Consider the following 14,636-nt stretch of genomic DNA (forward strand, 5'->3'; position numbering starts at 1 on the left):
GCTTCGTGCAGGACACCTGCCAAGATAAGGTGGGCCTGCACACCTTCCTGGAAGTTAATTCGGAAGGGAGGCTGCCACCCAATTCAAAGAAATCTTCAGCGATTAATCATGCAAGGTCCATTTGAAAAATTGTGGGGAGGGGTAGGAAGAAACTTGCCGCAATAAAGCAGGTCTGGGGAGCCGGAGGGGGGAAAAGCTAGAGGTATATAAAACTATGCACACGGTAGAGGAAGGTTTTATCTCCCTTTCCCCACAACACTACAACTCAGGGGCGTGCAATGAAGATTCAGGACAGTGTACTTACTCAGGAAAGACAAACTATGGAACTGGCTCCCACAAGAGGCAGTGATGACCACCAGTTTGGATGGCTGTGAAAAAGGATGAAACAAATTTATGATGGAGAGGGCTATTGATGGCTACTAGGCATGATGTGCTGCCTCCCATCAGAGGCGTCAATGTTTCTGAATATCAGTTGCTGGAGAACTCAGGAGGGGGGAGGCCTCTTGTGGCCGAGAACTGCTTGCAGGTGGAGCAATGAAGGATGGATCTGCAAAGTTTTGTTTTCAGGATGAAACCAGTTTCTTTAAAAAAAAAAAGCGCTTTTCAGGGTCAGAAGATATATGCAACAGATCTAGATCGTGCATGGAGACAGTGGAGTATGTAGAAAAACAACAATTCCATCTCCACTGATTCTAGAATAAAATGTTACGTGTACACAGCCTTTGAGTGGACCAACACAACAACAACAATTTATTGGCCAAGTACCAACATACTTGGAATTTTGCTTCGGCTGCATTGCAATGTAAACGTACCTTATACAAACATTGTTCCACATACAGTCATACCTCGGTTTAAGTACACTTCGGTTTGAGTACTTTCAGTTTAAGTATTCCGCAGACCCGTCTGGAACGGATTAATCCACTTTCCATTACTTTCAATGGGAAAGTTCGCTTCAAGTTAAGTACGCTTCAGGTTAAGTACAGACTTCCGGAACCAATTGTGTACTTAAACTATGGTACCACTGTACAATACAATAGCACGGCAAACCCCACCCATAACTGGCCTCCCCTTCCACTACACAACTATGAATTTAACAATTTCATAGAGAAATAAGGGACCGGGCCGGAAATAGCAGACCGGAAGTAGCGCTGCCGCCATTTTGGAACTGGGCGGAGCATGCTCAGAAGTGACTTTTGATGCTGCTTGGAGCCATTTTGGAACTGGGCACAGCAGCATCAAAAGTCGCTTCTGAGCATGCTCCGCCCAGTTCCCAAATGGCCGCCGTGCCAGAATAAACCGGGGGGAAACAAAAAAAATCCGTTTTTTCAGCTAGGAACAGCTGGAAAAACGGGGATTTCCCTGGGAAAACGGGAGACTTGGCAGCTATGCCCTTGTCTCCCGGGTCCTAGTCCTGTACCACAGTGGCTCTGCTGCAGTGCTGCAAACACCACTGCTTCAAGTGTCACCTTTTGACTCTGGTGTCTCCACCACCACCACCAGATGTCCACCATCAATAGTGGACCCAAATTGACTTTTCAGGACAAACGCTTCCCTGCCCCTTGCTTTAATCTAATACAAAAATTCAGGAATTAGACCCGCAACTTTTTTCCTTCCTTCATGGCAATGACACGTTCTGTGTGCTGAGGTATGGGCTTCTCCTGTACAACACCTTTGGATATTTTGTTCCCAGCTGTGTGTCTAAAACAACAACACACCACAAGAATTTCAGTTCCACATAAACGTATCCCAGGATCTGGATGCGTGGAAGCCTAGCCCAGAGGCCTCGCAGCTCTCCCCGGGATTTCCCGCAGCCTCCGATCGCATCACATGCGTTTTCTAATGCTTTCTGACCCCGGGATTTAAGGATCATGTGCTTTTTGAGATGGCGAGGCAGTTTGCCCCTGGGCTTTAGACATACTTCAGCAGATTATCGCTTTATCACTGGCAGCGGAGCTCTTGGAGAACAGTAGCATAATTCTCCTTTTCTTCAGCAATTTAGGAGGAGAGCAAGAGGAGCAGGAACGCATTTAGGCTTATTAAAGTATGGATTACTTGCATGGCTGGCCATCCGCTGGTGCAGGAATGGGATGTTGGTGAGGAATGCTAGCGGGGGGGGGGGGGCGGTTCTTGAACCTTTGCAAAAAAATACCGGTACTATTTCGATTTTAATGCATTTAAAGCAGTGAGATTGCAGAAGAAAACCAGGGAGGAGTAGATTGCCGGGCTCAGCCAAATTTTGAGAGGCAATGAGTTTTGGTGTTCTGGGGATGTTTCCTGCAAACTCCTCAACGATGCTGTCTTTTTTTTTTCACAGCCTGTTCGCAGCTTCCCTCTTTTGGTACAGTGTTTTAAAGACAGTTGATGTTTTTTTCCCTTTTGCTGGCTGGCTTGCGATGAAGCCAGCCAGGGTCTATATTATTTGTATTAGTAGTACTGGTAGTGGTAATAGCAACAATAATTTAACCGCTTTCCATAAATGTGTCTCGGAGCGATATGCATAATGCAATGAAAACAGCCTAAAGCAGTTAAAAGGAAAAGGGGAAATAACAGCAGCTTAAGTTTAGAAGCAATACGAGGTCGACACCTACGGCAGAGACTTGGTCATCCAACTGGGAAAGCAGGTCACAATAAAAAAATATAAATCGCCTTTGGAAAGTGAAGATACTGTTGTATCTCGACAGGAGTGTTGCTGCACAGAACAGGGGCATCTGCACTGAAAGCCCTGCTCTAAGTTACAGTCATATCTCATGTTACGTCCGCTGCGGGTTGCGTCTTTTCAGGTTTCAGGCGTGCCGAACCCGGAAGTCCCCGGAACGGGTTACTTCTGGGTTCAGCGCGCATGCACAGAAGCACCGAATTGTGTCACGCGCACGCGCAGACGTGGCGCTTCAGGATGCGGCCCTTTCATGTTGCGAACGGGCCTCCGGAACGGATCCTGTTCACAACCAGAGGTACCACTGTACTCCAAATATGTAGCTAACATCACAGCATCGCTGCGCCAACCAGATTTCAGGATGTGATGTCATCGCAAAGCCTCGGCATGTGAACTGTACTTCCTGCCCTCACTCTGAATGGGTGGGCGGGTTGGTTTTTTTTTGTGCCCCTCTTGCAGCCCCCTCCCCGTTATTTCATGGAGCGGAGTGGGGCATTTCACAAGGGGGGCGGGCGGCACTGTTCCATGAAAGTCTTGCACACGCCCATTGCACCGCAGCCATGGTTTAAAATACTGTTGCAGACTTTAAAAAAGATCAAAAGTTGTCTTGTTTATTTGTCCTGACTCAAATTGTTCCCAAAAAACACACGAAAGGAATGCCAGGCAGTCGCCGTGTCATTATCATACTGCAAGTAAGGCTAATGACTCAGCAGCCATTTGACATTTCTTTTGTATGGGTGTAATATATCTGTTTACTCAAAAAGACAATGTCCCAGACTTTTAACCATCCATTCTGAGTTGGCTGGCAGTGTGTGTGTGTGTGTGTGTGTGTGTGTGTGTGTGTGTGTGTTTATTCTGTCCTCCATTTTCCTGTAGTTGTTATTCTGTTGGCTCCCAAAGGAAGGCCATTCCCTCTATTTCCGACATTTAGACAGCGAGTGCCGATTGTTATCAACTTCACGCAAAAGAGGGAGGTTTTGGAAGGCTTGAGGGAGTGCTCCAGTTTGCAGAAGCACACACACAAAATTTTTTTAAAAAAATAGAGGGCGGAAACTCTCAGAGTGAGGGAAACCCTGGAAACAGACCAATGCGGACTGAGCATCCTTGAAGTCTCTGTGTCTACATGCCAAGCTGGTTGTGGAGGCTGGTCTGCACCTCAGCTCTCCATCGCTTTGTCCATTCAAGGCTAGGGAAGTGGGAGAACGTCCGTTCTGCTTGTGCAGGCATCCCCAAACTGCATCAAGCTACCTTGGTGAAACCTGGAACCAGAATTCTGGGTAGCACTAGAGCAGGCATCCCCAAACTGTGGCCCTCCAGATGTTTTGGCCTATGACTCCCATGATCCCTAGCTAACAGGACCAGTGGTCGGGGAAGATGGGAATTGTAGATGGGTGGTGAGGGCGGGTCAGAATGGAGCCAAATGGAAACTACTGAGAAATAAAAGGCATTGGCATGCTCTGAGTAACCCAGGGCAGTGAGAATTAGACAAATTAATGGAGGATAGTGACTACCAGCTGTTTCTGGCCTGCAACTCCCATGATCCCTAGCTAACAGGACCAGTGGTTGGGGAAGATGGGAATTGTAGTCCAAAACATATGGAGGGCCGAAGTTTGGGGATGCCTGTGCTTGTGTTTAAATTCGCAATGCAGCCACCTTTCGAAATTAGCATTTCTCCGAATTTTGCAGTCCAGTTCACATCAGACCTTTGCAAACATTTCAATTTATATAGAGTTGGGGGGGGGGGGATATAATTGAATGTTAATATTCCCCAAGCAGCAATTTCTAAGCACTGGAGTCCCATCCCTTGAATATCACCTTGAAGCATTTCTCTAATCTGTTCCATCTTTTGCTTTTTGCTTTTTAAATCTTCCACACTCTGCTAAGTGATTTTAAAAGCTAGGCTCACCATTATCGGCATGTCTCTGCGTTTTGATTTCATGCAAGACTCAATCCTGGAAACGTAGCTCTTTGCAGGGGATGGGGTGAGCTCTTCTGCCTCCCCATCATACCCCGGTACACTTGGAAGGATCTGCCAACTTTGGTTCTCTCCATTTCTTATTTTTCCAGTCTTAAATTCAGTGGAGGGTAGGACTCGAACTCGATGCCTTCAAGTTACAAGAAAGGAGGTTTTGATTTAATATCAGGAAAAACCTTCTGGCAGTAAGAGCTGTTTGACAGTGGGACGGTCTCCCTCGGGAGGTTGTGGGCTCTCCTTCCTTGGAGGTTTTTAAGCGGAGGTTGGAGGGCCATCTGTCATGGATGCTTTAGCTGAGATTCCTGCATTGCAGAGAGTTGAACTAGGTGACCTTTGTGGCACCTTCCAATTCTGCAATTCTATGATTCTCCTCCTCCTCAAGTAAAAATCCTCAAATATATATATTTTTGTGCGCATGCTTGTGCATTTGCGTTAGCAGAAACACGCCTTGTCTGTTCCCGCTGCAAATGTTTTGCCAGCTAATTTGTTCAGCGTGTGCTCTGTGAGAATGGCCGCTTCCTTGAACGGCCTCTTGGCTCCCCTCCTGGCTGGGCATCAGCAGATTCCCCACAGTCTTCCAGAGCGGTTTAGTGTTGGGCGATGGACACTCATTAAATGGGCCTGAGTCATGCGCCTGCCCTTTAGGGCTCAGCCCACACACATCTGTCTCTGATATGACAAGGGCAGCAGGAAACATTTAATTGGTCCTGTAATTATAGGGCAGCCTAACAGTTCCCAAAAAAGGGTACCAAGGTGGAGCTGCCAAGCTCACAAAAGGCAAATAGAGGTTGGATGGTTTGCAGCGTGGTGCATAGCCAATGTGCCAGGACAGCAGATTTCCACCTGCTTTTAGACCAGGTTACAGGACGGGCAGGGCATTTGCACAGAGGAATGCAGGAACCTAGCACCTTCTGCATGCAAAAACACTGAGCTACTGCCCTTCCCTTAGAGACAGATTAAGATGCTAGTCCTCATGGTTCAAAATTAAAGAAGTGATTCAAACAGGGAGCTGCCTCTTTATACCAAATCATACCACTGTTGTGTTTAGCTCAGTATTGTTTACTCTGACTGGCAGCCGCAGATTTAGTGTTATGTGCAGAGCAGGCCAGAGGGAACCGAGGGATGCTGAGGCTTGGGGTGTTCCATTTATCTATTACATTCCAGCCCCAGCGTTACTCGAGAGAGAGCATAGGTGCTTCCCTCCCTGCCATGCTGTTTTCACAACCACCCTGGGAGGTAGGTTAGACTGAGAGATAGTGGTCGGCTCAACGGCACCCAGCAAGCTTCATGGCCGAGTGGGGGATTCGAACTCTGGTCTCCCAGGTCCTACTCCTAGTGGACTAGAGGGCACTCTAAACCGGGATTTCCCAAACTTGGGTCTCCAGCTGTCTTTGGACTACAATTCCCATCATCCCTGACCACTAGCTAGGGATGATGAGAGTTGTAGTCCAAAACCAACCGGTGACCCATGTTTAGGAAACCCTCCTCTAACCGCTACACCACACTATTTCACAGTAGAGTCTTCCGATCTGTGGCTCAGTCGTTTTGGGCAAGTTTGGGACTGCTGCAGCGTGAATCGCAATGACAACAGACTGACTCCTTCTCCCCTTTTCCTTCTCTCCCCCTCAGTATTTCTGGCTGTTTGTCCTCTCGCGGGGTTTGGTCGGCATCGGCGAAGCCAGCTACTCCACCATTGCTCCCACCATCATCGGAGACCTCTTCAACAAAAACACCCGAACCCTCATGCTCTCCGTTTTCTACTTCGCAATCCCTTTGGGCAGGTATTGAACTCACTCCACGGAGCTCTCGACTCCTTGTTTCTACACGCATCGTGTTTCGTTTCTTTGCTTTCTTACTCTGAACACAGAAAACGCCTTAAGACCTGGGCCATGTCTGCACCTTACAATTGAAGCACTAACAACTTTCAGCATCCTTAACAAACTAGAGTTCCCAGAGAATTCTTGGGGGGGGGGTGTGTTTAAAGTGGGTTTGTAGTGCTTTAAATGGATGGTGTGGAAGCAGCCTTGTTTGTTTGTTTTGCTCTGGCCCAGCCCACTGTTAACTTCAGCCCCACCCACCACTCGTGTTGGCCCCACCCACTGGGGGCATGCAGCCCCTGACAGAGTGCCCCTGAGGTACAGAATAACTGAGGGCCCAGGTTGGTGCCAAGCTTGGGGCTAATGGCTTCCTCCCCTGCTTCGAGCCGCCCTTATCAGCCTGGTGCATTCTGGGGATTTCTCTCTCCTCACAATGCCCCCTCGCCCCAGCTTGGCACGGTGACAGACGGGGTGGGCGCTCCGCATTCCAGCCGGCAGGGCCGTTTCCTGCGGGGAATCTCAGCGCCGCATGTTTACTTCCATCGGCGCGGGGGAAACCTTTCCCGTAATCAGTCGGGTGACAAAACATCTGCGGCGGGATGGCGAACACGCTATCCTGAACTCACCGTTTGCAGGCCAGCCTGGAGACAAAGGGTTGAAAGCATTCCTTTTAGCTCTTCAGGAAAAAATGCGTCCCCAGGCCCGCCTGAGAACACTGGGGGCAGCTTTTTCCTGAACAACAGCAGGAAGCGAGGCTGGGAGTTTGGCCCGTGACACTGGCTTTAAAATAGCAAGCTCGATATTGTTTGGGTGGTGTTGTTATGAGGAGATCAAATGGGGTCCATCTTAGTCCAGGGCCATTTGTCTGAGAGTCAGATAACTTAGCAAGATTCTTCCTGGAAGTTCCAAAGCTACTCGTAAAGGCAGCAGCCAGCCCCAGTTGTTTGCTCCTCAGCAACTAGTACTTAGAGATGGCCAGGATCTGTCTGTGAATAAAACCAGACTACCCTAGCTTCCCATAAAGAATCCTGGGTGTTTCATTTTGGTGAGGGCGATTTCAGTAGGCCTCCTCTCAGCACTACGGATTTCCAAGGGTCCCTATGGAAGAGGTAGCAGCTGTTAAACTAGACCAAACGCCCGGCGTATAAGACGACTCCCGACTTTTGAGAAGATTTTCCTGAGCTAAAAAGTGGTCTTATACGCAGGAATATACAGTACCATGTTCTTAATTCGTTTGGTTAGCCATTCCACGCATGTTGGATTCTGTACTTCGGGTGTCGCTGGGAGATCAAGTGGGCTAGGAACTTGAACAAACGGATGAACTAATTCCCCTATTTTTCCTCTTGTCGTTTTGCTTTGTTCCCCAGCGGTTTAGGGTACATCACTGGATCAAGCGTCAAGCAAGTAGCTGGTGACTGGCACTGGGCCCTTCGGGTGAGCAAGCAGCCTGTTTAGAGCAGTAGACTCATAATCTGGGGAACCGGGTTCGCTTCCCCTCTCCTCCACATGCAGTTGCTGGGTGACCTTGGGCTAGTCACACTTCTCTGAAGTCTCTCAGCCCCACTCACCTCACAGAGTGTTTGTTGTGGGGGAGGAAGGGAAAGGAGAATGTTAGCCACTTTGAGACTCCTTCGGGTAGTGATAAAGCGGGATATCAAATCCAAACTCTTCTAACTGAGGTGCTGTTTACACCTCCCGTGGGAAGGGGCTCTTCAGATAACGTTGCCCACACATTGAAAAGAATGCATGTGGGACTTCTATGGGTGAGTCACGCTCCCCCCCCCCCCCCAGTGACCACACCATCGGCATGCTGGAAGAAGATCTGCACCATGGCTAGCCAACTTGGTTCTCTCCAGATGTTATTGGATTACAATTCCCATCAGCCCTGGGGATGATGGGAGTTGTAGTCCACAGCATCTAGAGGGTACTGCACTGGCTGTCCCTAAGTGGCCCATGGGGGTTGTTTAACCGGTCCATGGACCCCCACTGCCCACTTGGGGACCCCTGCCGTCTGCTCAGTCAGCTCCTGTGCACTGCGCTAAACCGGCGCGAAGCAGAGCGGGGACCGCCTTCCGTGATGCTGGCCGGCTTCACAAATGCACAAACACTTTTTCTGACGCTCCTTCCAGCACGGAGGAATCAGCCAATGGGAAGCTGCTGCACACACTTCCTCCGTGCTGGAAGGAGCGCCAGAAAAAGTGTTTGTGCATTTGTGCGCGTACGCGCGCGCACTACGGCCCACCGCAGCATCTGCGGGACCGTGAACTGGCCCAAGCCACAAAAACTTTGCCGACCCCTGACATAGCGCCATGCAATGGAGAGTATAGAGAAGCTCTACCTGCAAATATTGGTGCGCACATAGAGCCCCTTCTGGTGTGGTTTCAGCAGGTTACAAGCTGCAGAAAAGGCACTTTCATTATGAAGACCCTCTTGACAGGGCGAGGTGGGCATCCCATCAATCAGGGGCACTGGTTTCCTGGAGCGGGGGGGGGGGGGATGGACGATGACAGGCCCCTTCCAACACTTGCCCAAGATAATAATAATAAAAAAGAATCAGGCACCCTTTCGGTTGGCTAAATATTAGAATGCTCCCCTCATGCCAGTGTTATGGGAAAGATTACAGGCTTAAATAGCTTCCTGGACCACTGTTTTGCTAGAAGTGGAGGAAAAATCTGCTGGAGAATTTAGGGTGCTTCTGGTTTGAGGTAGATTATTGTCAGGACAGGAAAACGAAAGGTCGCAGCAGCATTCCATTCCCTCTGCTGCTCTTTAGTCAAAGTGTCCCTTGGCTGCAATGAAACTCACCCAGGGATGTTTTCTTGTTTTGTGGGAGGGATAATTGCTTCCCTTTTGCATTCATTTCCCTGCATGAAGGTGCTCCATTTCCTTCTATACACTTTGGGGGGACCTTGAGAAATGTGCGGGGAACACTTTAAGCATGCAGTGGACGCAGCAGACACAAAGAGCGCTTGACCAGAAAAAAAGAGAAAAGAAATAGCCAACAGGAAACATGGCAGCAAAACTGTTTCCTAACCTTTGACCCTGCTTGGCCCCTTGCCAGCGGAGGGGCGACTTTTCCCGTGGATGGAATTTTAGGAAGGTGAAAACATTGGGATGGGAGGTGTGGCTTTTGTAGATAACAATGTGGGGTGCTAAAATCAGGTCTCCTGGCCTGTTGGTGGGGCCAGACTATTGCCAGCGCATAACTAAGGTGCTCAAAGCTCTACACTAGTTGCCTGTATTGCTACCTGGCATGGTTCAAGGTTTTTGTTCTAGTTTACAAGGCCCTGAACGACTTTGATCCAGAATACCCCAAGAAACCACGTAATTCTTTATAGGTAAAGGTAAAGGGGCCCCTGACCATTAGGTCCAGTCGTGACCGACTCTGGGGTTGCACGCTCATCTCGCATTATTTGGCCGAGGGAGCCGGCGTATAGCTTCCAGGTCATGTGGCCAGCATGACAAAGTCGCTTCTGGCGAACCAGACCAGCACATGGAAACACCGTTTACCTTCCCGCTGTAGCGGTTCCTATTTATCTACTTGCATTTTGACGTGCTTTCGAACTGCTAGGTTGGCAGGAGCTGGGACCGAGCAACGGGAGCTCACCCCGTCACAGGGATTCTGATCAGCAAGCCCTAGGCTCAGTGGTTTAACCACAGCGCCACCTGGGTCCCTTTATATCCCTGCTTAATTGTTGAACTCTTTGTGAAGCCCCTCTTAGTGTTCCCCAGTGGCTCGAACGCACAGCTCGTACTAAGAGAGTTGTGCTTTTAGTATTGCGCATCCGATTTTAAATAGGTACCGCTACAGCGGGAAGGTAAACGGCGTTTCCATGTGCTGCTCTGGTTCGCCATAAGCAGCTTAGTCATGCTGGCCACATGACCTGGAAGCTGTACGCCGGCTCCCTCGGCCAATAACGCGAGATGAGCGCCGCAACCCCAGAGTCGGTCACGACTGGACCTAATTGGTCAGGGGTCCCTTTATCCAATTTTATGCAGCTCCCTTCTTTTCCAGCAAGCATATTTAACTGAATTGCATTTGTATCATTTTTAACTGGTCTTTTTTTTTAACATTTCCATTGTGTTGAGTTTCTTGTGCACCGCTTAGAGAAGATTGCAGTTAAGCTGGGTGTTCATTTTGCCCTCATCATTAAAAAAAACACCAGGCCGCGTGCTCTACATGTTTCTGATTCCTGGTTCCTCACACCGCACGCCTCTTTCTCCTCCAGGTCTCCCCGCTTTTAGGTATGATCACAGGCACACTCATCTTAATATTTGTTCCAGCTGCTAAGAGAGGCAACGGCGAGCAGCTGGGGGCGCAGCTGAAGGCTCGGACCTCGTGGCTGAGAGACATGAAGGCCTTGATAAGGAAGTAAGAGAACCATGCAGAGCTGGGGGTGAGGGTTAGGGGTAGGGGTAGGGGTGGGTGCATCAGCCTGTTTCCATCCTGTGCCGGTTTTGCACCCCCTAGTTCAAAGTTTCTTTCCATCCTGTTTTTTGCTGATTTTTTTTGCCAATGGAGGAGAGGGCTATTAATGGCTTCCATCTGCATAATGCATGGGATATGAAGCCTCCCCTTCTTGGCTCACCCCCTAAAACCCCTTTATCCCTTCAGCCGCAGCTACGTCTTTTCCTCTCTGGCTACCTCGGCTGTCTCCTTCGCCACGGGGGCCCTGGGGATGTGGATCCCCCTCTACCTCCACCGGGCACAAGTGGTCCAGAAAACAGCAGAGACCTGCACATCTCAGCCCTGCGGAACCAAGGACAGGTGAGCTCCTGCTTTGCTTTTACGTCTAGTGGGGATGCCGCAGGGGGCAGCCTGTGCTGTCGGTCTTGCATTCGGAGTGGGGTAGGGCTAGTTGCCCACCCACCCACCCACCCCCAGTGTCCCAGCTCTAAGATTCTCTTAAGTGCCAGGGATAGCACCCTCCTTGGACATAAGGCATTTCTGGGGAGTCAGTTCATGCATTCAGCTGCAGGTTTGGCATGATCAGTATGGTGGCACGTATACTGAAGGACGCGGGTGGCACTGTGGGCTAAACCACAGAGCCTAGGGCTTGCCGATCAGAAGGTGGGCGTTTCGAATCCCCGCGATGGGGTGAGCTCTCGTTGCTCGGTCCCAGCTCCTGCCAAGCTAGCAGTTCGAAAGCACATCAAAGTGCAAGTAGATAAATAGGTACCTCTCCGGCGGGAAGGTAAACGGCGTTTCCGTGCGCTGCTCTGGTTCTCCAGAAGCGGCTTAGTCGTGCTGGCCACATGACCCAGAAGCTGTACACCGGCTCCCTTGGCCAAAAAAGTGAGGTCAGCGCCGCAACCCCAGAGTTGTCCGTGACTTGACCTAATAGTCAAGGGTCCCTTTACCTTTACCTTTATATCGAAGGTGCCATACATAGCTCTCCCCCTCCCCACGTCATCCCCACAACAACCCTGTGAGGTAGGTTAGGCTGAAAGGCAGTGACTGGCCCCCAAGGTCACCCAGTGAGCTTCGTGCCCGAGTGGGGGATTTGAACCCTGGTTTCCCAGATCCAACACTTTAAAATACTGAACCACACCGGCTCTTTGCTAACAGCTCATCACTTTGTAAAAAAACTCCTTTTCAGTTTTTCAGAGCCCTTTTACTGGCTTTGGACAGGCTTTCTGTCATGCCAACCCGCTGAGAGAGGGGAGGGGTTCCTATTTAACATTGGAGGAACTCAAAGTTGAAGGATCAGGGGTTCGCCCAAGGTTAGGCAATGAGTGGAAAGTAGAGATAGATAATGGGGGGGGGGATTATAATTTTCTTAAACACCATTGTAAGCAGTTAAAATTGTTAGTATGATTGGAATATCACTTGTAGTTTAATAGTGAATTTTGGACACAAAGGAGAGGTAAAAGATTTGGATTATCATAAAAGATGCAGGAGGAAATGATTAGGAATAGGACCCATAAGGGGGAGGAGGGAAGACCAAGAGATTTCTTGGGATCTTGTTTTTTATGTTGTATGTTGAATATGTGACTGTAAAATTTTAATTTGAAAAACCAAATAAATAAATTTTATAAAAGGATTTCCTGGGCCTGACATATACTGTATGTGTCTTGCCCCACTGCATCACCAAGAAGAAGAAGAAGGAAAAAAGTAGAGGTAGTTTCCTCTGAGAGACAGGGCACATAAGCGAACCAGGTGAATTTTAAAATGCAGTTGCAGATTGCCCCCCTTCAGAAAAAGGTTCCCCCCCCCCAAGGTTCAGTCATCTGAGAACCTCAGATTCCCATGGAAAACGTCCAGACTGTCCTCAGAGCCAGCGCCTTAATTTTATGAATTCCCTGCTTTAGATTTTCGCCCATAAATGTCCGTTTAGCACATCTTACTCATGCCTTTTGCTTTGCTAATCCTGGCCTCCACCTGCCTCTCACCTCCCTGTGTATAAAAATATGCCCGTATCGGTGAGAGAGAGGCCTCTATTTTTGGAATTCTTCCTTGCCCTTAGCTTGATCTTCGGAGCTATCACTTGCTTCACTGGATTTCTGGGCGTGATCACCGGGGCCGGCGCGACCAAGTGGTGCCGTTTGAAGACGCAGCGGGCGGATCCCCTCGTCTGCGCTGTCGGGATGTTGGGTTCAGCCATCTTCACTTGCCTGATCTTCGTTGCGGCAAAGAGCAGCATTGTGGGAGCCTATGTATGTATGAAGCAGATTAGGGTGGTGCGCGGGGGGGGGGGGAGAGAGACTGAAGTTCCTGATTGCAATTACACGCAAATCATAGAATTGTAGAGTTGGAAGGTACCCCCAAGGGTCATCTAGTCCAACCCCCTGCAATGCAGGAATCTCAGCTAGAGCATCCATGACAGATGGCCATTCAACCTCTGCTTAAAAACCTCCAAGGAAGGAAAGTCCACAAGCTCCCGAAGCCCCGCTACCCAAACACCTCTTTGTACAAAAATTCACTTATCCAGGCAGGAGGAATTAGTACCCAAACCTTGCTATGCACACCAGAAATTCACATATCCAAACATCTGGACCCGCATGTGGTATTGTAAACAAGTTAACAGCCTTAAACAATCCTTACTTTTTTGTGTTTTGCTGGTCCACGGCATCCATTTCGCCAGAAACAACGGTGGGGGGGGAGGGGGGGAGAGACAAATAAGAGAGCATTTTTCCCCTTCAAGGGTTTTCCTGGGTTTTTCCTGTCATTTGGGGATCAAAATAGAATGCATTAGAAATGTTCCCATAGAGATCAATGGAAATCATTGACTCACTATGCAAATACTCACAGTGAATACATAAATACTATCAATAAAACAAATACTCTCTATCTGCTGTTTAGCTCCCTTTATCTCTCTCCTTGCAATATACAGATTCTCCCTCCTCCAGCTAACTCTGCCCACAACCATAATGAATGAGAATTTGACATTTCCAATCTGCCTCCCAAACAAAAGGAAACAAGCAGCCCAATTTCACAGTGCAATAAAATAAATCGCTCTGCATTTGGTTGCGTTAGGAGCGAGTACTACCGTTTTACGAAATAGGCTTAAAAAGTGGTAAAAAACCAACAATTCGTGTTGGGATCTTTCGTGGAAGTCACTTATGTCTGTGTTTCATCAACAGGTCTGCATTTTTATCGGCGAGACACTCTTGTTTTCAAACTGGGCCATCACCGCCGACATACTCATGGTAAGCTGGCATGGGAGTGCTCTTAACTGTGTTGGTGAAGTCCATAACATTGCAATTACACTGGTGCAGAGTTCAGCATCCTGTTGCCACGATGGGGTGAGGAACCTCTGGGCTGGGTGCCCAATGTGGCCCTCCAGGCCTCTCTGCCTGGCCCTCAGTGCCAGCTTAGTGGTGCTCCGTGTGATGCCACGAATAGCTCTGCTCGTTTTTTTTTGCGGTGCGAAGAGGACATTGGTGGCGACGCCAGCCCTTTCCCCAGGCCTCTATTTTCGGAGGCGAGGCCTTGCCAGGGCAGCCCTTGTGGTCTTTCCTCGGGCTTCCTGAGCTGTGTGTGACGCTCAGCTCGGAGCAACCGGGGCGATCCCACGCTCTGCTCCCTGGCTTAGCCAACCTGCTACCATCTTTGGCAGGGATATCGGAGTCAGTTCCTGTGGTGCACTTTTGGTTCACTCAGGCCTGTAATTGACTTATTTTCCAAACTTGGGCAGGAACTAATGTTTGGCTGGGTTTCTTTTTTCCTAAGTGCTCTTTAAAAGGGCAC

General features: G+C 49.2%; 1 protein-coding gene across 4 annotated transcripts in view; it reads left to right on the plus strand.

Moving 5' to 3' along the window:
* Positions 1 to 14,636, plus strand: part of SPNS2 (SPNS lysolipid transporter 2, sphingosine-1-phosphate) — a 100,780-nt gene that overhangs the window by 58,904 nt on the left and 27,240 nt on the right. For all 4 annotated transcript variants that reach the window (XR_004693984.3, XR_004693985.3, XM_035139291.3 and 1 more), the window contains exons 4-9: positions 6,258 to 6,409; positions 7,813 to 7,879; positions 10,675 to 10,817; positions 11,061 to 11,213; positions 12,913 to 13,102; positions 14,030 to 14,095. Coding sequence is in view for 2 of the 4 variants with exons in the window: in XM_035139291.3 (XP_034995182.3) it covers positions 6,258 to 6,409; positions 7,813 to 7,879; positions 10,675 to 10,817; positions 11,061 to 11,213; positions 12,913 to 13,102; positions 14,030 to 14,095 (771 nt within the window). In the remaining 2 variants the exon portion in view is untranslated. The remainder of the gene's footprint in view (positions 1 to 6,257; positions 6,410 to 7,812; positions 7,880 to 10,674; positions 10,818 to 11,060; positions 11,214 to 12,912; positions 13,103 to 14,029; positions 14,096 to 14,636) is intronic.

This window comes from Zootoca vivipara, chromosome 14 (assembly GCF_965207765.1).
Source record: "Zootoca vivipara chromosome 14, rZooViv2.hap1.1, whole genome shotgun sequence".
Taxonomy (NCBI): domain Eukaryota; kingdom Metazoa; phylum Chordata; class Lepidosauria; order Squamata; family Lacertidae; genus Zootoca; species Zootoca vivipara.